General features: G+C 36.7%; 2 protein-coding genes and 1 long non-coding RNA gene across 3 annotated transcripts; 2 read left to right on the forward strand and 1 right to left on the reverse strand.

Moving 5' to 3' along the window:
* The first annotated feature begins 4,252 nt into the window (after positions 1 to 4,252).
* On the forward strand, positions 4,253 to 6,485 carry LOC113309920. Its single transcript, XR_003340792.1, has 3 exons — positions 4,253 to 4,386; positions 5,780 to 5,836; positions 6,158 to 6,485. It is a non-coding gene; the product is annotated as an uncharacterized LOC113309920 (long non-coding RNA).
* A 621-nt stretch (positions 6,486 to 7,106) lies between these two features.
* LOC113313669 (dolichol-phosphate mannose synthase subunit 2-like) lies at positions 7,107 to 9,190 on the forward strand. The gene is made up of 3 exons (XM_026562464.1): positions 7,107 to 7,263; positions 8,723 to 8,835; positions 8,924 to 9,190. Exons 2-3 carry the CDS (start codon positions 8,746 to 8,748, stop codon positions 9,074 to 9,076), a joined length of 243 nt encoding a protein of 80 aa, XP_026418249.1. The 5' UTR covers positions 7,107 to 7,263; positions 8,723 to 8,745; the 3' UTR covers positions 9,077 to 9,190.
* Positions 9,191 to 18,208: 9,018 nt separating this feature from the next.
* LOC113309219 (probable calcium-binding protein CML11) lies at positions 18,209 to 19,415 on the reverse strand. Its single transcript, XM_026557628.1, has one exon. It carries the CDS (start codon positions 18,817 to 18,819, stop codon positions 18,328 to 18,330), a length of 492 nt encoding a protein of 163 aa, XP_026413413.1. The 5' UTR covers positions 18,820 to 19,415; the 3' UTR covers positions 18,209 to 18,327.
* Between the last annotated feature and the right edge of the window lie 1,242 nt (positions 19,416 to 20,657).

Raw genomic sequence — 20,657 nt, forward strand, 5'->3', positions numbered from 1 at the left:
CTTTTTATGACTTTTGCACTTGTTTTTAATTGATTTATGGTTCGAATTAATTTGTTATCATTTTATTTGATGGGTCATGCTTGCTTAAATGTTTGATGTTCCATGCTTATGATTTATAACTAATATTTTGAGAATCTATATTGGCAAAGAATAAGAGTCCATATTTTTAATATCTGAGCTATAATTGCATGGAATTATTATTTGAATCACATGAATGGAATTTGGTGAAATTCTTAGTCCCAGTACCTCTCACCATTGTTAATATTTTTTTTTGTATATAATTTTATTAAACCTTTAAATTTAATCTTCACAAGTCCGAGAGTTTGAATCCTATTTACTACAACAACCCCATCAAAAATCTTAATCAAAGATGGAGATAAGTATGGAGATAAGGATGATGATGAATCATAGGAGGACTCGGGTGAAGAGGAAGAGGAACAAGTAGAAATAATGGGAAAGAAACCTAGAAAGACGCCTAAAAAGCCTTGTGCTAGATATTCATACATTCCTGATGACAATTTGTGTTTGCCGCCAAAGAAGCAAACTTATGGTACTCCAAGAGATGGAGGGGAGGTATTGATGGGCTACAAAAACTCATGGGATTCCAAGATCTTTGCGACAAAGGTATGGTCCAATCTTAACCATCAACATTTCTCAGTCATTTTATTATATTTTGACATATATTTTTCTTTTCTATATATATTAGTATATAAGATATGATGTTGTTTTTGTAGGATCATAATAATGTTGTTCGTGTTTTGAAACGTCAAAAGAACAAGATATGGAATATAGAGAATGAGTGTGATGAGTGTGATGAGGTCCGCTTGGAGGTATTTGATTGTGTGCTATGGAACGGGATACAACATGCGCACCAAAAATTTGATGTTGTCACTGTTTCTGCATTTGCCGAGAGGGATTATCCAGAGACGGATACCTTTCATCTACCGTTTGGCGAGATGGAAATAACTCCGGATGATTGTTTTAGAATCACAACCCTACCAATTACGGGAACAAGTGTTCGAGATGGCTACGATCCCTCGTTGAGTTATGAACTTCTTGAAAAGCTAGTCGAAAACTGTCTAGGATGGAGCGATAAAAAGGCACAATGTGAGTTTAGACGAGCTAACAAAGAGCCTAAGGAAGGTGATGAGTATAATGAGTTTGAGGAATACCGCACGTACAAGAAGAAGTTGAAAAATATCAAGCTCAAAACCTTGTTTGATGAGTTTTCAGGGACGAACGATTTGGTTTCTCAAGGAAAGTTGGTGATGACAGAGGAGAAGATTAAGCACCATGTGACTGCTTATTTGTTATGTCAACTAGGAACCATTTTCTTCCCCGACACTTCAGGTCACGTGGTAAATGCTCATTACCTCCAGCTATTGGACCCCCTGAATAAGGTGAACAACTACTGTTGGGGCATTGCGGTGAGAGACCAAGTCAATGCCTCCCATTCCCCAGAGAAGGCAACTTATTTAGCGTGATTTATGGTGTATTGTTTATCGAATGCCTCTTTTTCATCCGCTTGTTTATCTTCTGGTAGCTTACTAATCTCTTCCAATCCTTTCCTCTTAGGTGGACAAAGTTGGGGCTTGCACCTATTCATCACATTGCACCATATATGAAATGTACAAAGCATATTATGTGCCAATGGGAAGACTTTCTCTATTGCGTTCATCAATGCTACTTCATTGTCCGTCACGATAAACCCGGGGAGATCATCATCTCGGTAGATCGCCTTCACTTGTTGTAGCGTCCAAGTGTAACTTGGTTCTTGCTCGTCCTTTAGAAAACAAAAAGCAACGGTAAACGGTGACTTCGTCGACGTACGACCAACAATGTTCAACAATGGCATCTCGTATTTTTTTGTCTTGCAAGTGCAATCCATTAAAAGAACTTCATGGAAGGATTGAGCCAATTGAACACTCTTCGGATAAGCAATGAAGAGATGAGTTATTTCTTCTTCCGGACCAACCTTCTTTTGAACCGCGTAGCCTTTCTCTTGAGCCAAATAAAAAAACAATTGTTGCATTACTTGTCTATCCTTCCGTTCATTCCTTTTAATTGTCTCAATTGCATTGTAAATGATGGACAAAGATGATATTTTATCCGGGTTATCTTTCTTTAATAAGCAAAGTATAACGGTAGGTGGAATACTCATTTTCCTATACTTAGCAATTTTTTCCATTCCTTGAGGAGTGTGCCTTGAGGCCATTGCATGTCCTTCAAGATCTTCCGTACGAGGGTGGTTATGACGACCTACCACCTTATCCATAGCTAGAAACCATTTCTTCGTAATTTGCTCTTGCTAAATACTAGCTTGAACGGGCATTTAATTTTCTTTGAGCATGTTGTGTTCTTCCTCGTCGTCTTTCCTTTATACTCATAACCCTTCCTCTTGTGACTAACATCGGGATCCCCACTTCTCTCACAAACCATTTCAAAACGAGTTTGGCTTTCTTTTCCATTCAAAATTAAGACGCACTTGACTCTCTTAGCATGTTCTCTAGCCCAATTCTTCGCATCAATAGGTAAGTCAAATACCAACTCATTAGCATAGTGATGAGATGTATCTTCGAACAACATATCAACTGGAGAAGGTTGATCATCCATTGGTATAGGTTCGCATTCCATTTACAAGAAATGTAACATCATCAATTGGAATTACATTAGAGTTCGGTTACTTGTAAATTTTAAAACAATATTTGGTTCAGTTCAGAAAGCAAAGTTGACATATAACCGAACAAATAACAAATAAACAGTTCGGTTACTTCCTATTTTATCTAGGTAACCGAATAGAACCGTGGAACTTCAAAAAAAAATTGTTTGTTAAGTTCGGTTGTTTATGCTGATGTTTCGAGTTTGCGAAACAACCGAACTTAAAACACTCAGTATACTCTTATATTATGTAAAGTTCGGTTAGCTAGTTCGTAAACTTGCAGTTTGCGAAACAACCGAACTTTGTACACTAAGTTAACTCTTATTTGTACGTAGGTTCGGTTAGTTATTGGTTAATTGGTTGCGAACCAACCGAACTTTGTACACTAAGTTAGATCTAATTTTTATGTAAAGTTCGGTTTGTTAATTTGTTAAGAACCAACCCAACATAACGCTGGTAATCCTAGAAACTTCCACTAATAGAAAGTTCGGTAACCTGCGTGTTTGGACCAAGTAACCGAACTGCACTTTCAGATGAGTTCGGTTACCTGTTCTTCACACGATAGAACCGAACTACACCTCCAGAAGAGTTCGATTACATGTTCTTCACATAAGGTAACCGAACCATCCCAAATCCACTTGAAAAATTTACATTTTTAGGAAAGTTTTGACCAATTCAACATACATTATCTAAGTTTGGAGCATACCTGGACACCCAAATGCTCTTCCTCCGGTTGTGGTTGATAAAATCCATCATATTCATCTTGAGATTGAGTTTGGGGAAGAATAAAATCACCATCTAATAAATAACTCACATCCGGATCATTGTGAAGATTAACAAATACTCTAGGAGAGGATGGAGATGAAGAATCATATGAGTTTTCATCACTTGAATACCCAAACTTAGTGAACTGGAAAAAAAATTATTTTCCATGTTTTTCTCCTTCATCTTCTCTAACTTTACTCTCTCAATAATTCTAATCATCTAATAAAAAACCCATCTTCTAATTTAATCTCACTAATTATTTTTACCTAAATCATTTCACTATTTTTTTTTGTTTTAGGGTTTGTTTCATTTCACTAATCATAACCTAAAATTAATTATGAGGGTAGTTTAGGTATTAATATAAAATCTAAATATGGGGTGACCTAGATTTACTTCTAATGTCTTTACCCAAAATAAAATCATGGTCCCAAAAAACAGCGGTGCCCAAAAAAATCGTTCTAAAGAGACGTGAGGGCCCGGTTATATAAAGTCTATTTTAACAGTTCTTGAGGAACAAGGTGTTTGTTTGCAGCTGACTCGGCGTCTGGGTCTGAGTCAGCCCCTGACTCGCGCCGAGTCAGCTGTCAGACTGTTTGGTTTGTAAATTTTGCAACCTCTGACTCGGCAGCTGAGTCAGGTCCAACCCCTGACTCGGGCCATATAGAGTCAGGCAAGTTAATGCCCCTGAGTCGCTGGCTATAACCTCTGAGTCGTTGAAATTGGCAAAAATGTCCGGACGCTTTATATCAAAAAATTGCATTTCCTTTCTCGTTTTCTTTGTTTCTTACGTCGAGAGCAGAGATGGGAGATAAGGAACCAAACTCTAGGTTTGTTCTCAACTGATATCTCCTTCATATTTCTCAACAAATCCACTAATTGTTATCTCCGTCATCACTCTCATCTATCTTTCCATCTCTTTCAAATCATTTAAAAGCTTCTTTTAGGATAATCATCATCTTCAGGTATAATTCTTCATCCATATTCAATTTTATATGGGTTTATGTGATTTGGAACATGGGTTTTTATCATACTTTCTGGTCGAACATGGGTTCTTTCATTGATTTAGAACATGGTTTTTTTTTTTGATGTTCTGGTTAAATATTTGATGGTGTTTGTGAAAATCCCAAGGAGAGAATTGTTGTTGTATTTTCTAATTATGATAGAGCATGAGTTTTTCCTTTTTATAGTTAGGATTTTAGACAGTACAACCAGGGATTTCATTTTGTTTTTCTTTTCTTTTTTTTATAATTGCTTATGAGCTATTTGTGTAATTTGTGGTGATTGGAGGTGGTGGTGGGTGGTGATTGGGTGGTATACCGTGTTTGGCTATTGTTGTTAGTGTCAATCTATTATGCATGTTGTCTTTGTTAATATATTTATAACTCTGAGGAAATGAGCTTTAACTTGTCGGTCCTCAGATATTTTTGCATTGTTTAGAAATAGCTCTAAATCTGCGAGGCCTTAACCAAGTGATCCTGTCCGGAAACATCAGAAAAGAACAAGGATGTTAATGTATGTTAAACAGGTTCAATGTATTGTGCAAGTAATACCCAAAAGAAGAAAATAGTATTTTCAAAACAAATTAAGCTTGAATTAGATATAGATGGTCTGATTATTATCTAACGTGGAGTTGTGGACTTGTGGCCTCTACCTCTGTTAGTTACACATATCAACTTGAGTACAAAAATGTCGTCTGAACTAAAATGTTATTCAATGAGACGCCACTGGCCCTTTCCTCTTATAAAAATGCTTAATTTGTTTACTGTGGAAAACCCACCAAGTTTCCTTTTGGGGAAACTTTTAATATGGACCATTGAGACCCACTATAAACCTTAATTAAGGTGGTTCGGTGGATAATTAAGATCATGCTCAATTATCCACTTTGTTTGAGATGTACTTGAGGAGAGATTTTGGTGGCTTTACTTTGTGCATGTTTCCTTAGGGGGGAGGAGATAGAAATGTAGTCATGCACAGAAAGCAGCAATGGCATTTACTATTCAAATTTTGTGGCGATAATCTTTGCCTAACTCAAAAAGCCTTGTTTCAAGTTTCAACTTGTTTAGAATCTAGATATAGGTCTGCCTGTCTGCTCATTTCCTTAGTAAGAGCTAACCCAGCACCTATATCTTTCGAGGAGTACACAAAATGGAATATTTTGCATGTTGTCCTGGATTGTTAAATGGTTTGTACCACCAAATACTGCCAACTTAGCAATTCTGATATTAGGACAGTAATGAGGACCGATAGGCCGTAACGATTTGGTGCCAACCATTGCTTTTACTTTTCGCTATCAAAGACTCTTTTCTTAGTCCCCGCTGTATATGAATTAGTGATCATTACTTTTGTATGGTGCAGGTAGTAACATTAGCTCATTATGCAGTCAGTTATTGCTATCACTGGATTCTAAAGCAGGTACTACTTAAACTTTTCATTTGTGTCACCTTTACGTTTTACTGTGAACTTTGTGTTGTTTGAGATTGATTTTCCATTTTAAGCTTTCATCCATAATGAGGACAAGAGTGCTGATTTAAAAAAAAACAACAGATAATGTGTTTACTTTGTTTGCTAGCACTCTCTTATATGTCGTTTGCCTCTATCTTCATTTTAAATCCGTATATACTGAACGCATAGAGATCATGGTTAGTGGTAATTTTATTGTCTGGTACTTCGCAGTAGTTACCACACTTTTGTTTCAAATTACTCATGCCTTGTATTTTTTTTACTTTATGCTAGCTCTCTATGAATAAAAAAGAAGACGAGAAAGCGAATAAGATAACTTTTAGGAGCGTCCCGGAATTTAGAGGGCTATTTGTTGACCAATGTTTGGCACAAGCTACTGAGTATGGGTTTTCTGGAACTTCTTTGAAACAAACTTCGTGGGGAAATTTGTGCAAGTTCTTTTCTGAGAAGTATGAGTGCACTATCTCACACAAAAGAAATTGAGAAACCACTGGGATTACTTGCGCAACCAATATGTTATGTCACTTGGTCCCGTCTCTTAGCAAGAAACAAAAGAAAATGCACTATCAAAATGATATGAATGAGACACAGGTGGAAGTGAAAGGGGAAACATAAGAAAATGCACCTCGTCTGTTTGGTCGATAAGAGCAAATATATATGAACAATTTACGCGATGAGATAGCTAGTCTCCTTTAGATTTTATTGTTTCTTTTATGTTTTTAGGACTTTAATCTTTAGATTTTGTTGTTTTATGATGTCTAATATGTTAATTCCATCAAAAAGGGAAGTTGTTTAGACTGCAATGGAACAATTTGTGATGTTTCAGTAGTGATAAATGTTATGGTTTAGAATGTACGCAAGAATATTTTCTGTCCAAAAAAATCCAGTCAGCTGAGTCAGATCTGACTCACAAAACGAACATATTTTCTGACTCAGACCTTAGTGAGTCAGATCCAGATGAGTCAGATGATTTCACTCAGATCCAGACGAGTCGGATGAGTCAGCTGCAAACAAACAAGGTGGAAGTTTTGATTTTGTGTATTGACCACTGAGAAATTAAATTTGCAGGTCCACATGGACAAGCAAACCGTCGGATTAGGAATATTGACCAGTGTGAGAATTTACAAGTCCACATGGACAAGCAAACCATCAGATTTGATATGGCCCGTTCGAGTTGTTCTAACTGGTCAACAAGGGTCCAAGGCATTCCCGTTCCGAGAAGCCCCTAAACAAGGCTTCCTCGTAAAGTTTCGAACTATTTACAAACTGATCCAGATTCCAGTCCAGTTCGACTAGTATCCCTTTCCGTCTGTAAAATTCCCAATACCTTCCTCTCTAGGTCTCTCGATTGCTCTTGCAGGCGAATTTGGAAGGATCTGGTACTCCCTCTCTCTCTATCTTTTTTTCATCATGGTTTCTTTGTTACATTAAATTTTTTATTTTACCCATTTGTTAATGTTGTTTAATTTGCTCGTAAATCTTAGGTTAACGATGAAATAGATCTTCAAATGTTAGGTATCAGGATTCATTAACATTGGTCCCTTAGAATTTTTGTCTGGTTTTTTGATTGCAGATCTTGTAGATTAAAACTTCTATCTGGTAGAAAATGTTAAATGTTTTCCACAAAAGAAATGAAAAGGCTACCCAACTGATCAACTTAGGAACCCTAATAAGAAGAACAACTTAGTTGTAAAACTAGGAATAACAGCAGAAACAAAAATTAGGTTTTGCATCTTTATTAGTCCCTGGCTGACTTCATTCTCCAGCAGAAATCGATTGCTCTTTATATGTATCGACTAGCGCACTGTTGTAGACTAGAACTATTCCTATCCTCGTAATTCTACGGAAATAGAAGAATTTCCCAAATTTGTAAGTCTTACCAAATAGCAATTAACTTTCCCCTCCTTAAATTCATAGTAAGTAATGGTAATTTATAGTATGTAAGCTAGGTATTGAGTCTTATGATGTGACCTAGACTTAAAAACCGATCACCAACTTACTGGAATGTTGGAATGAATGATTATTAATCCATGGACTCTTCTCGATTTACTGTGTTTTTGTTTACTGGAGCTTGGATAAGTGAATGCCCTCTTTATGCCTCATATTGTTAGCAATCATCTACCAAGGCTCCAGCTAAGCCAAAGAACTGTCCGTTATTAACTTACCAAATACTGTTGAACTGCTTGTGTCTACCGCCATTTCCTGAAACAAACGAGGATCTATGTTTTGATATTAAACACAGCCTACCACACTTACGTCCAGGTCTACCAGATTCCATGTGTAACTCGTCATCCTAGTGTCTCTCTCACTTTCTCTATTGATGTGATGCCTATGTGAAACTATGTTGTTTAGGGTCTACCAGATTCCATGGGTAACTCGTCATCCTAGTGTCTCTCTCACTCTCTATTGATGTGATGCCTATGTGAGACTATGTTGTTTAGGGCGAGATGTCTGGTGTGGCTCTGGGTGTAATTATCTAAATTATTGGAAATACCATATATATAAATATACAACAAATAATTAGGTTGGGGTATTAGAATCTATGTCTAGAATGTTAAGTAATACAACTTATGGGAAAAGATTTTTTAGGAAGATACAACTTTGGGCACCTAGACCACTGACGCCTTGGCCTGTGGCGCCCCTAAAGATGTTGCCAGGGAAACCACTTATAAAAGTGGCATAAGTTTTCCACTGCAAAACGCCAATGCTACTTTGGTGCCTAGGCAATGCCTTTCACAACATAGATGTGAAATACTTTTGTTTTTATGAAAAAAATCTATCGTTTTATGTTTGCTCCCGAGTATCATGATTGAGATACTGAGTTTTGCTTATGAACAGACGGATAATGCTATAATAACACAATGGAGTTGGCAGACAAGACAGTTGGTTTACTGTTAACTGTAATCAGTTTATCAATATTCACATATTATACATTCTGGGTCATCATTCTGGTTAGTGTTTTTCCTTAATGTTTCATTATTATTATTATGTATTAGCAACTTCAAACTTCTTAGTGGTGACATTGTTTGTTTCCTGCAGCCATTTGTGGAGACTGATCACTTTATACATAACTACTTCTTACCTCAAGAATATGCCATTTTGATACCTGTATTTGCTGGTATGGCATTGATCTCACTGTTGTGTGTCTTTATTGGGTTTGTGATGCTAAAATCAAAGAAGAAAAAAGCATAGAGGGAGAGCATTTTGCTTCATATTTTACCAAGTATATGTAGTCTGATTTTTTTTCTTTTGAAGTGTGTTAAACATTTAAGATATCAATGAAGATACCACCAGTTTTGACGTGACTGTTGATTATAAGATTTCCTGTTTCCTTTGTTGCAAATATGGTCTTGTTATCTAGGCTCTGACATATGTAATTCTTTTCCTAGCTATATTGTAATCTCAGTTAATCAAGCTGAAGAAATAAACTGAAATGACAATCCAATGGTAACGAGACATGGTAATTTTCTGATGAAAATGTCGAGTCAAGTAAAAATGTCTCAACTTAATTGTCATCTGTACCGTGTGTACATATGAATTTAAAACTCATACTAGTCTGGAATTTTTTCTGAAGAATATGGAAGAGGGGAGGATTTTGAATGCAAGAAAGAACCACTAAGCAGAAGAAGCACAAAAACTACATCACTCAAAAGAGCTGCCAGAGCTATTAAGGCCTCCCCCACAAAATCCTCTCTATCTGTTCCACCAGGCTTTGAAAAGTTATGCTCAAGTGCAGAAAGAGGAGAAAGCCCAAACAAAGCTTGGACAAGGTTCCCTAGACAAGTAAACCTTTTGAATGAATTTGAAGTGTTCTCTGTCAAGTCGGCTAAGGCTGCCATAGAGCACCTGTAGAAATTTCTCCATATGCAGCTCTATTCTCGAGAAGTGTTGTGCATCCTACTTTAAGTGTTCAATACTGGAAGTTATTTAATAAGCAATGTTGCGCTACTGATGATAATATCATAAAGAAGACAGGTAGAGAGATGCCTTCTATGTGCCGCTTGTGCAGGGAGGATTGCGAAGATGTCAGTCATATTACTTGGCATTGCAAAATTGCTAAGAAGATTTGGAATTGGGTAGCTGATATTTTTAATTTGAAACCGAATGAAGATCTTGTGGCCTCTTACAAGGTTGCAAAAGGGCGGAGTAGGATGATAAAGGATCTGTGGCTTGTTGCAAATCTTGCAATAGTTACGGAATTATGGAAGTTGCGTAATAAGGCTTATTATGAGAACATGCGAGTTTGATGGCTTGAATTTAAGGGATAGGTTCATCAGGTAATTCGTAATAACTCAATTAGAATGAAGGGCCACATGTATAATACCTTAGATGATTTGCGAATTTTGAATTTTTTTAGAGTGAAGCATAGATCTTGCAAACACTCTGTTCCAATTGAAGTTACTTGGACGCCGCCTAATCCAGGTGAGCTTATGATCTGTTGTGATGGTGCATCACTTGGCAACCCGGCCCAAGCTGGTTCTGGTGTAGTTTTTCGTGATTCTAACTCGGCAGTTTTGGGAGTTTTGTGTGTTGGACTGGGCTGGCAGACCAACTTCTATGCTGAAGTTTGTGCGGTTATCTATGGTGCAGTTGTTGCTCAAAGATGGAATGTCAAAAATCTATGCGTCAGATCGGATTCGATGAGTTGCATTTTTGCTCTCCAAAAAGGAGAGTTGCCGTGGCAGCTAATGCATAAGTGGAGAATGGCGAAGAGTTTTTACAACAATATTAGTTATGTTCATAGCTACAAAGAGGCTAATTTTTCAGCTGATGCCTCGGCCAAACAAGCTTGTTTGTTGGCTGAGGAAAATTATGAGTTTTATGAGGGTAGGCCAGGTTTTATTCATTCTGTTGAATGGCCTGGAGAGTTTTATTTTCGTTTTAAATAGGTTTTATTGGCATGCAACCTTTTGGCTTAGCGTTAATATAGCCTAGTCCCTGTACAATTTGGTTTTTTATTCTATTTTTGTTGACCGAGAAAAAAAAAATTTTGAATGAATTTGAAGCCACCAACCAGGAGGAAAGAGCTCAGAATCCAGGGACCACCAAGAAGAAAAGAATGTATGAAGATCCTATGCAAACCTCAGGTGACAGCATGAACAATGGGTACAAGGAACCATAAACACAAAGAAAGAAGGAAAATCTCTTAGGAGGACCATCTTCATCTACTACAGACTGGAACCAGAAGGAGCGAAAGGTAACACTAAACTTCTTTATCCAAAAAGGTGATTTAATCCAATTTCAGATAATTTTGACCACCCTAGAGGCCCCATATCTCTCTGGAAGGCACATCAATAGTACAATTGCTAAGATATATCCCATAATTTCCTACTTTTGGGAATTTTTCATAGCTATAACTTGGAACTGTCAGGGTCTAGGTCATCCACATACCCAAAGTTACTTGCCAGATCTGTTAAACAAGCATAATCCTGATATTTTGTGTCTCATGGAAACCAAACAACAAAATGTTAATATGCACAAGATATTGAAATCTTGTAATGTTCAAAACTACTGGTTAGTACCACCAAGAGGCCAAGCAGGGGGACTGGCTCTCATTTGGAAACATAACATCAATGTTACCATTGATAACTATACTCACAATCAAATAAATGCTTTGGTTGCTGATAGTAGAAATCAAAGTCCTTTCATGATAATTGGTTTCTATGATAGTCCCTACCCAACTAGAAAGTATGATTCATGGAAGAATCTAATAAAACTAGCTGAAAAAGTCAACATCCCTTGGCTAGTTATGGGTGACTTAAATGTTGTTCGTAGAATGGAAGAGAAAAAAGGGGCAAGCCCCTTCAACAGAGATGAAGCTAACTTATTTAGCACCATTATAACTGAGATGAACCTACAGGATCTGGGTTTCAATGGCTATCCTTTTACTTGGAGCAACAAAAGAGAGGGCAGCACAAAAGTTGAAGAAAGACTTGACAGAGCACTAAGCAATGAGAAATGGATTGATCTCTTTCCTAAGTCAACAGTCCATCATCTCATTGCTAGGGGTTCTGATCATGGTCATATAATTCTAAGAACAAATCCTGATTGGAAGGATATGGCATACCCATTCAAATATTTTGGAGAATGGATGGAACACCCTGATTGCAAAGGAGTCATTAGAGAAGCTTGGAGAAAAACTCAACAAGGATCTGCTAGTTTCTCCATTGCATCAAACCTCAAAAATTTCAAGTTCTCTCTTAACAGATGGAACAAAACTACTTTTGGTAAAATACAAAACAACATAGCAAAAATAAAGAGATATATTGATACTCTTGCGGATAACCCTAACAGATGCAATACCACCATTGGGAGAATGGAAACTTCTCTGCATAAGTGGCAAAGCATATAGGAGAATTACTGGAAAACAAAGAGCAGAAACAATACCATAAACCTAGAAGAGAGAAATACCTCCTTCTTTCATAATGCTGCTAGAACAAGGTATAGAAGGAAAAAATTGATACTCTAAAAGATTCAAGTGGAAACTGGGTCACTGATAAAGCTACCATCTCAAACTGCCTCACTAACCATTTTAAAAGTATAGCCACAACTACTACTCCTCAGATCAATATGGATATCTTAAACCTCATTCCTCAAACCATATATACTAGAGACAATAATTTTCTTCTGGAAACACCTACAGCTGCTGAAATTAAGAGAACTCTCTTTGATATGGAGGGCAATAAAGCTCCTGGTCCAAATGGTTTCCCCCCAAATTTTTCCAAAGCAATTGGGAAATAAATGGGGAAGATCTCATAAAACTAGTTCAAAAGTTTTTTGAAACAGGATTCATGCTCAAAGAAATGAATTCAACTTTTGTATCTCTAATTCCAAAAGTTCAGTTCCCTTCTTCCCTATGAGACTTCAGGCCAATCTCTTTATGCAACACCACTTACAAACTAATCTCCAAAATTCTTGCTCAGAGAATGAAGCCTTTCCTGAGCAAAATTATCTCTCCCTATCAATCTGCTTTCATTCTAGGAAGACAGATAAATGACAATACTTTGGTTGCTCATGAAATTATTCACAATATGTGAAACAAAAGAGATATGCAGGAATGGATGGGTCTAAAGATAGACATGTCAAAGGCATTTGACAGGGTGGAATGGCCTTTCCTTTTGGCTATCCTTAAAAAGATGGGTTTCTCTGAAGAGTGGTGCTCTAGGATTAACCAGTGCATTTCCACCTCTAGCCTAGCTATCATGCTAAATGGAGTCCCTTGTGAGTTCTACAGCCCTACTAGAGGTCTCAGGCAAGGGGATCCTTTATCCCCTTACCTATTTATTCTTTGCATGGAGTATTTCTCTAGAATGCTTATGCAAGCTGAAAGAGAAGGCAAAATACATGGAATCAAAATAGTTAAGAGAGCTCCTCCCATTAGTCATTTGCTATTTGTTGATGACTGCATCATTTTCTGCAAGGCTTCCAAAACTGAAGCTGAAAACATTCTCAGCATTATTAATAAGTTTAGCACCTACTCTGGACAAATGATAAACTTAGCAAAATCTGGAGTGTTTTTTAGCAACAATTCTTCACCACAAACTGTCCTAGACATTACTGAGATTATGCAAATCAGTCATATATCTCTTAAAGATAAATACATGGGGTCACCTTTGTTCACTAACAAATCTAAAGTAGAGGCATTTCTCCCTGTGGTTGATAGTATGAAAAGTAGGATAGAAGGTTGGAACATCAAAAATATAAATCCAGCTGGGAAAAAAGTTCTAATCAAACATGTTACTTCCACTATGGCTAACTACCAAATGAGTACTTTCAAGTTACCAAAAAAAACTATTGAGGATATGAACAATATCCAAAGAGATTTTTTCTGGGATAAGGAGAAAGGAAAATCAAAAGGCATTTATCTTAAAGCCTGGAAAGGTTTTTGCAAACCTCTGGAGGAAGGAGGCCTAGGTTTTGTCAATCTGGAGAAATTTAATAGTTCTATCATCTCCAAAATAGGTTGGAGAATGATGGAACAACCAAATACTTTGAGTGCTCAGGTAATGCAGGCTAAATACTTCCATTCTAAGGATATAATGCACATGTCAGCTTTACCAAAACCAACTGGTTCCTGGGTTTGGAAGGGCATACTATCTGGCATTGCAAATATTTAAAATTATGGAAAATGAAAAATAGGAAATGGAGCAAAAGTTAACATCTGGACAGATGATTGGGTTAATGAACTAGATAAGAAACTAGTCAAGCCTAACAACTGCCCTGCAAACATTGATAATGTAGCTGACCTTATAAGTAATAACAACCAATGGAACAGTTCCCTCTTGGATAGTTTGTTTACTCATAACATTGCTGCTAAGACAAAAGAGACTATTATCCACTGTGGCAGTGAAGACAGAATCTTTTGGCCTCTAACCAAGGATGGAAAGTTCACTGTAAAATCACTCTACAATGAACTAACCCATAAAGGTAAATATCAGCATACTAGGAAAAACTGGATGGCAATATGGAACCTGGAAGTATCCCCATCCATAAAACTTTTCCTATGGAAGGCAACTCACTCAATTCTCCCAACAGGTGAAAGAGTAGGAAAACATCTAAGCTACATTGATACCACTTGCAAAATATGCAACTGCTCTATAGAATCAATATCGCACTTATTTATACACAGCCCATTAATCCAACAAGTTTGGAAGGAGATCCTTTTTGACACATATGATGTGATAGGCAACAAATGGGACTTCCATGAATGGCTTACTTCCATACTTCAAATTAAAAATTCTGCATCTCAAACTTTGGGTTGGGCAGAATTATGTGCTATTGTTCTATGGCATGTTTGGAAAGCCAGATGCAATCTAAATTTTGAGAACAAAACACCTAGCGCTGATCTTGTAGCCAAGGAAATAATACAGTATATTAACACTACAATGGCAGCAAAAAAGAAGGAGAAAAATAATCATATGCATGTGGAGTTCACTGAAGAAGAAGCTGAAAACCAAATTATTGAATACAGAATAACTTGGAAAGCCCCGATGATTTTTACTCTGAAACTTAACATAGCTTTCATCTGCAACCCTATGAATAACATATCAGGAATGGGAATGCTTCTCTTTGATCACACAGGTATCCGCAGAGGAGCTAAAGGAGCACGCCTCCAAGAAAGCTCTCAAGAAACAATGAGAAAACAAGCAGCAACAGATGCTTACAACTGGGCGGAATTAGGGAGCAAGATGGAATTCGAATCCAACTCTGGCCAACTAATAAAGCTTATCAGGAGTCTGCATGCTGAGACGATTGGAGATAGATTCACTCTAAACAATGGTGGAAAGGTTGTTTTTGAAGTAGGAACATGGAGCACGATAAGTAAAAGGGAGAACAAACTGGCAGTTAATCTAGCTAAGCTAAGCGCAAACTATGAAACAAATAGGAGTTGGGACCAAAATTATATTTATGGTTTATTTACTTTGCTTTAAGACAATTATATTCCCAGTCAAGTAGGAATCCAAAACAATGGTATTATAACCTTAAATCCAAATATGGATAACACTATGTTGGATATGGAGAGAACTGGCAGTCTGCTAGCAAGCACCAGTTCTCTCAATCTGTAAGTTGTCTTTTAGGAGCTTTCATCTCCTTTTTCTTATAAAAAAAATGGTATCGTGGGTGGTTTTTGCCCAGACAGTTGAATGCTAAAACACACTATATTAATTTTAAGGGATAATCGGTGTTTAGTACTCAGGTTACGACCAACACTAGGCTTTGGTCTAACATTTGTCCAACGTTAGGGCTTGGTACCTGGACTGGACGTTGACCCGAGTTGACTCCTCTAAGTTTTGACTTCTGTTAAAAATTTAATTAAAATTATGTATTGAATTAAATTTATTAAGCATATTACAATTCTACCCTAACTTTCTAACATTCATCTACATCGGCCACAGTACTCATTCAAAATCTTGACAGCATCAGAACCATACCCGGGACATACCTCCCAGCTCAAACACAAATTCTCCCTTGCAATCTTCTAAACTCGACAGCTTCCATTCAACATTAACTTGTGGTACTAACATTCTAGCTGCAATTCATCCGCTACATTAACTCAGCACTACCATCTTTTTTGCAGTTCAACCACAAAACACAATCTGCCAATTTCAATTCAAATTCTTCTAGCACCCTTTGTACAGAATAATGGTAGCAGTACTCCATTATCTCACTCACCTGCCCATCACAACCCATCTGAGATTGATTTCTCATCTTGAAGCAACACCACCAACACTTTCATCTCAGATTCTCAATCCACTGATAACCACAAACTCATAGCATCACCGAACCCTAAATTTTCATTCGTCTAATTCGAAACTCATCTTCAATTCCATTTCAAACTCAGCTGCAACCTTCAATTACAGAAACAAAAGAAACTCATTCATCTCAAAGCTATCAGAACCCTAATTTCACCATTAAATTGAAATCAAACCGTCCCATCACCAAACTCAAAATTAACTCAAACCTTGGCTGATTTCCACAAATTCATAGCATCACCCGAACCCTGACTTTCCTCTCAAACTTCAGATCAACCCATCTTCAATTTTATTTCAAACTCGGCTGCATCATTCAATTACAGAGGAAAAAAAAACCCATTCTTCTCAAAGCTATAAAAATCCTAATTTCACCATCAATTCGAAATCAAACAATCTTACTACCAGATTCAAAATGAACGCAAATCCCAGCTGCCAATTTCTTCATTGATTCTGAACAAACTTTCTAACCATCTCGCCTGAACCCATAAACATCAACATCTCAGATCCCCTTCTCTCAAATTATCAAACACCCACTTACACTTCTCGATATCATTTTCTGCATTAAACCCATCAACATATTCTTGTTCTTCATCGACTTTTCAACTAAAAGTGTGGTCATAACTGGTCAATGTAGGTCTACGTCTGGTGCAGGTACCAAGTCCTAACGTTGGACAAATGTTAGACCAAAACCTAGTGTTGGTCATAACCTGAGTACTAAACACCAATCATCCCTAATTTTAATCATAGAGTTGGTATACCAAATATATTTATGTGCCTTTTTTAATTTTTGTCTTTCCTCTTGGCTAATCAGACATTTATTCAATACCGAAACTTTGGTTGCTGTACCTTTTGTGAGAAACTATGATCAGTGGGGGTGTGAAGGGGAGAATAACTTTCATCTTCCTTGTTCAAGAATCATTTACTGCAACCCACTGATCCAGCAGTTTCAGACATTCCACCATGACAAATAATTGGAAATATGCTCCAGTTTCAGGGTTTTTTGTTACCATTCAGTATGGTAAAACTATGAAATAAGCACAAATTCAGTATCAGGATTGTTGCATAGTAGAAAATATTTTTATAAAAAAAATTACATACCGGAAACCTGTAAAATTGTTCATTCATTGTTGGCTTCCCAAACCAAAGGCATTCTTCCTCTACATATATACATACTCGGAAAAGCTCAAACAAGACCATTAGTCAATCTTACTGCATCCTCACAATCTGCTATAGTAATCATTATACATTTTCCATTTTTTCGTCGCTTAATTTCCCTTACAACTAGGGCTGAACATGGTGTCGGTTAACCGTTGGAAACCGACCGAACCAGACCAATAAGAAAGAAACCGAACCAAACCATTTAGATTTGGATTGGTTTGGTAAAAAAAGTTGAAAAACCGACATTACTGGTTTGGTTTTGGTTTGACCTGAAAACCGAACCAAAAACCATTGGGGAACCGATTAATTTTTAAACTTAGTTTCTACCGTCGATTTAAAAATATTAGATTCTACCCATTGATTTAGAGGATAAATAGAAAACCTAAATCTAATATTTCATAATGATAATCTCCCTCTTTCTCTTTCTCTCAGCCGCCTCCCTTCTCCACCCCCAACTACAGCTGCTGCTACTCGACTTTTTTCTTCCCGTCTTCCTTCTTTTTTATTTGTCAATAACTAAATTAGGATATATTATATATCTTCTTTTGATCTCTAGAATTAGAGTAAGCTTTAACTATTCTTGATTTTTCTTTTTTTGTCTGTATATTTGTGTAAACCAATAATATCGGCAACTACGATTTTTTTATCTGTAAATTTGTGTATTTTTTTTTTTGGTTTGATATAATTATTGGTTAACCAAAAACCACTGGGACAAACCGAAACCAACTGGAACCATTTGGAAACCGAACCAATGGTTAATGGATTGGTTTGGTTTAGATTTTTAGAAACCAATAATATTGGTTTCGGTTTTGGTTTGGCTAGAAACCGAACAAAAACCGACCATGAACAGCCCTACTTACAACACCTAACTCTACTAACAACATCGATATTTTTCAGCCGATTGCAATTGTACTAGACACCCGCACAATTTATACTAGAAGCAAAATGAACAAAAAACAGAAACGCAAAATAAAATAAAAATGAAGAACATAAAACATTATTTAGAAGACACACCAGTAGTCATTTATCATATCAAGCCCAACAATTATCGAATGCAGCAGAGGTAATAGCCTGCGAAAACTCCTGAAAACTAATGCGACCATCACCGTCTGTATCCGCTTCTTTGATCATACCTGTTAATTCTTTAGCTGTAAGTGCATGACCTAATTTCGCCATAGAATGAGCCAATTCAGCAGCTGTAATATACCCATTCCCATCTCGATCAAATATACTGAATAATTGTTTAAGTTGATCTTCTGTATAGGGAGACTTCGCAGGTAGAAGCTCTGGTGCAACAAGTGCAACAAATTCCGAGAATTCGATTAGACCGTTGCTGTTTGTATCCGCTTTTTGAATCAATGTATCGAGTTGATCTGAACTTGGTGCTAAACCAAGGGATCGGAGCAGTGATCCTAACTCGAGCTGCGTTAAACTTCCGTCGTTGTTTCGATCAAATGTTCTGAATATTTCCCGTAGCTCCGCGAGCTGTTCGTCATCTAGCTTTACAGGTTCTTCTTTGCTCATCTCCTGGTCCTCCTGTCTTTCTCTTTCTCTTCGAGAAAAAAATTATCTGTCAGAAATCGAATTGTATAGACAAAATTTACGAATCCCTGGTTGTTTATTGCGCTTTCCAGATCATTGACAAAAAAAAATTCTCTTTTTTTAATCTATCTGTATATATCTTAATCCAGCTCGAACCCCTTCTCGCCTTTACAAATCGACAAACAAACAAAAAGATATGGTCTTCTGAAGAACCTTTTCCTCTGTTTTCTCTGTCAGACCCAGAGATCCGAATGCAACTCCTGAAATCTTGTGGATGATTATAGAAAAAGAGGATCTGATTCTTCTTTTTCTTTCTCCTTTTTTGATGGATCTCCTTCCTACTTTTCTGTCTCTGTTGTTGTGGAATTTCTTTTTCTTCTTTCTTCTTCTATGGAGAAAAACAGGAATTCAATGATAATAATAATAAGTCGAGCGATGACTTTGTATTATTTTGTTTTTAATTAATTATCATTATTAAAATTCCATAGAAGAAACCAAATTCCAAAATCTCAAACGCAACATTCCGGAACCTTATGCCAAAGCCAATTGGCAATTATTTGTTCATCTCCCTCTCACCAGCAACAACAGCGAAAAGAAAAAAAAAACTAAGTGTATTAAAGTAAAGCAAAATAAGCGGCGAAAGTCGTGGTAAAAATGAAATTCCGTGAATGAAGCACGTCTTTCTTGTTGTTATGGAATAAAGAGATCATGTCAACCGTTTTACTCTTTTGAAATGGGAAGCTTTCATTGTTATGGCATAACATCTTATTTTATCTTGATTCAAGGAATAAGGAATTTATTAAGGGATTTTTAACAAACTGTCACATTTCCAATTTCATGTTTAAGAAACTGCCACCGTTTTTTAAAAAGTTTATTAAATACCATAACTGTTAGTGTTTCCGTCTGGACCCACCTAATTGGTCAAAAGTTCGCTGACCAGGTCAAGATTCTTACACCTGTCTATATATCGACGGTTCAAGATTAGCTTCATGAGATTACTACACGTGTAGTGTTTTAATTTACTATCCTATCCTTCACGGAAATGAAACCAAACCAAGTTTTTTGCTTTCTCATTTTTCATTTCGTTCTCTCCATGTCTCTCTTTTCCAGCGGAGAAACTTAGGTTAGAGAAAACTAGGGTTCTACAAAGGGATTTGGTTTAGGTTGTGAATCGGGTTTCAGCAAAGTTCAAGATGAAGAAGAAGAAGAACGGGAAGAACAACCAGTTGTATGTTTTACTAAAACCCTAACTTCGTTATTCTCGATTTCTGAAGAAACCCATCTCTTTCTTCATCTTCTTTTTGTTTTCTTTTCATTTTGTTACTTAAATCGATGTTGTTGCATCTTAGGGTTTTGAATCGAAGCATGAGTTGATGTTTGGTTTGATTGTTTTCTGATTTTTCATTAGGGTTTGATTGTTTCAGTAAAGTTCATAGTGATTCGAAGCATGAGTTCAATTTCTGAAGTTTATTTTTAATTAGGGTTTGATTGTTTGATATGTAATGTAAGTAGGGCTTAAATTTTGGAATTTGTATGATTAGGGTTTAAATTGTTGGATTTCAGTGCTTAGAAATTTGTGGGTTTACTGAAGTTTATTTGTTTACTTATGATGCAGTGATGAAACATATTATCCATATAGAGACATCAAAGTCTTGGTTATGGACAGTAATATGACTTTGTTCTTCCCTCACATGGATAGCGAAAAATTTGACCTCAAGGAATTTGAGCAGATGTTGCGTGTTAAGTTGCGCCTTTCTGAAAATGAAATTCCTAGTTTATATTGGATGATAGAACCATGTTTTCCTGAGATTATGGATAGG

The sequence above is a fragment of the Papaver somniferum genome, chromosome 9, assembly GCF_003573695.1.
Source record: "Papaver somniferum cultivar HN1 chromosome 9, ASM357369v1, whole genome shotgun sequence".
Taxonomy (NCBI): domain Eukaryota; kingdom Viridiplantae; phylum Streptophyta; class Magnoliopsida; order Ranunculales; family Papaveraceae; genus Papaver; species Papaver somniferum.

Excerpts from the sequence above, each read along its gene's own strand:
- LOC113313669 (XM_026562464.1), top strand. The coding sequence starts at position 8,746 with ATGGAGTTGGCAGACAAGACAGTTGGTTTACTGTTAACTGTAATCAGT. Across the intron at positions 8,836-8,923 it reads CATTCTGGGTCATCATTCTG|CCATTTGTGGAGACTGATCA; the intron begins GTTAGTGTTTTT and ends TGTTTCCTGCAG.
- LOC113309219 (XM_026557628.1), bottom strand. The coding sequence starts at position 18,819 with ATGAGCAAAGAAGAACCTGTAAAGCTAGATGACGAACAGCTCGCGGAG.